Here is a 2562-nt window from a genome sequence, read left to right on the forward strand (position 1 = left end):
CCTACCTTTCTGCAACCTATTGGTTCTAGGGCTTGGCAACATCAATTATAGGGGGAAAATGCCCAAATTTATATGTTTTTCATTTTGTTTATGGTTCAAGGAAGGATTAAAGACACCTTTCTCAATAATATTTGACACAGCTAAAAGATGATAAAGTGAAAGTGCCCAGGTTAACCACCCGGAGTTCCACAAAGCCGTTTATATCCCTAACACCAACAGATCCAAAGAGAGAACTCAGCAAGTGCCTGCCGATTGATTCACATAGACAGAAACAATTAAGGAATTACCATTAACTTTTATAAAGATATTATGTTATGACTTCATGCAATTTTCAAATCTTGCCTCCAATAAATACAGTAGCAAATAAAGGGGTTTCTATTTGTTCTTAAGTATCAGAACGTTCAAGCATAAGAGTATACCATGAACAGCAATGATTAAATATGATTCATAACTTTTTTATTCTTAGCTTAAAGACTTTGTATTATTTGATTTATGTATACTATGCTTTATATAAATGTTGTTTGAATTGAATTTACATAAGACAAATCAGTAGAAATAAAGCAAGATAATTTTATCACAGTATAGAGAACTAATCTGAATTTTCAAATATGAAAGGCATTGAAATGCAAGATTAGGCAGTACCCACCTAGGCAAATATTAGAATATGCAAGATGACCTTAGGTAAAGAATTTATGGAGAAGATTTCCTCCATGGTGGGAAAATGAACTAGATCACCAAGGAAATCGACTTACTCTCCAAAGACCTATGATCCTATTTCTGCAATTTGACCCTGGACAGAGCATCCCTCAGAGCTTGGTGAACCTGCTTGTTCCGCAGAGTGTAGATGACCGGGTTCAGCAGCGGGGTCACCACTGTGTTCACAAGAGCAGCCTCTCTGTTGGAGTCCAGCCTGTCCCTTTGGTTTGGTTTCACGTATATAAAGACACAGCTGCCATACATCAGAGAGAGGACAATGAGATGGGAGGAGCAGGTGGAGAAAGCTTTCTGCTGCTCCTTGGCTGACGGGAGACGCATGATCGTCACTACTATGTGGCTGTACGCAATGATAGTTATCATGAGGGATGCAAACAGGATAAAGGAAGTGAAGCCAAAGGCCAACATTTCAGTAGATCTGGTGTCAGAACAGGAGAGATGAATTAAGGAGCCAAGATCACAAAAGAAATGAGGGATGACATTGGGGCCACAGAAGGACAGCTGGGAAACCTTGACGACCAGACCAGTGATGACCATGAAGGACAAAGCATAGCAGAAGAAAACCAGAAGGAAACAAACCCTGAGATTCATGATGGTTGGGTAGTGCAGAGGCTTGCAAATGGCCAGGTAGCGATCCAAGGACATGGCAGCCATGAGGAAGAAAATTGTTGCACCAAGAAATAAAAAAGAAAAGGCTTGTGTGAGACAGTCAGGAAAGGGAATTGTTTGCCTTCCTAAAAGAAAGATGGCCAGCAGTTTAGGAATAACTGTGGTTATAAAACCACATTCACAGAAGGAGAAACTGCTGAGTAAAATATACATTGGTGTCTGGAGGCGATGGTCAGCCCAGGTGATGGTGATTATGAGCATGTTTCCCATGACGGAGGCCAGGTACGCCAGCAGGTGCACCAGGAACAGCACATTCCCCAGGTGCTGGACAGCAGGAAACCCCTCCAGGATGAACTCCTGAACTGTTGTCTCATTCCTCACGTTTATCGTTATGTCCATCTCTCTGTCTGTCATCCACCCTCTTTGATCCATTAGGCAGAAAATACTATCAATGGAGAATAAATAATTTAACGGATGGCCACTATTATTGTTTAAAAAAAAATTACTATCTGCTTACAATTACTGTTTTGAGTAAGGAATCATTTATTATGTTTCAATATTTTATAAAAATTATCTGAACTTCCACCATTCTTAAATTATAAAAATTGAAGGTTTATTTTTTGAATTCGGCTTTGAGAATAAATTTTTTGTGAAGCTTAACTGTTCCGGAAAATAATATCTCCAAATAATACTCCATACAAGGTAAACAATGCAAAATGAAATGATTATCTTTTGTGGGCAAAAATAATAAAACTAACAGATAACAATGAAGGCTGTCATCCCACAGAAAATATCCTTTCATGGGGTCACAGTGTTAAGTTTCTGCACTTCAGCTATGACATGCGTTCTGTGAAGCACTCCCATGTACTGCCTTTAGCCCTCTGAAAATAGAAAGCATGAAAAAGCCATGTTCCTATTACCATGTTCCATCCCATTTCTTTCCCTGAAGTTCATTTATAGCCTGAGTTCTTCAGTCAAGACCCTAGACTGAGCAAGAAAGCTCACTCTCCTAGTACCCATAACTACCCAGCCCATCGGTTTAAAAGAAGTCATGTCTAAAGATTGGGGAGAAATAGTTAATGACTTCGTTGTGCAGACTCAATGAACAAACACATAACGGGTGAACCAGGATCCCCCTCCTTTATCAACCTAGCAGAATGGAAGTGTTTCCTTCCGCTATTAGTCATATATCACCCTTAAACATTCCCTTTTTTGGGGAATACTGTTATGTTGGGAGAT

The 2562-nt window shown here is 39.5% G+C and overlaps 1 protein-coding gene across 1 annotated transcript; it reads right to left on the minus strand.

Moving 5' to 3' along the window:
- Positions 1 to 771: 771 nt before the first annotated feature.
- LOC105821643 (olfactory receptor 6C74-like) lies at positions 772 to 1737 on the minus strand. Its single transcript, XM_012658395.1, has one exon. The coding sequence runs from the start codon at positions 1735 to 1737 to the stop codon at positions 772 to 774; it is 966 nt and encodes a 321-aa protein (XP_012513849.1).
- Positions 1738 to 2562: the final 825 nt, after the last annotated feature.

Source organism: Propithecus coquereli, unplaced genomic scaffold (genome assembly GCF_000956105.1).
Source record: "Propithecus coquereli isolate 6110/MARCELLA unplaced genomic scaffold, Pcoq_1.0 Scaffold585, whole genome shotgun sequence".
NCBI classification, from domain to species: domain Eukaryota; kingdom Metazoa; phylum Chordata; class Mammalia; order Primates; family Indriidae; genus Propithecus; species Propithecus coquereli.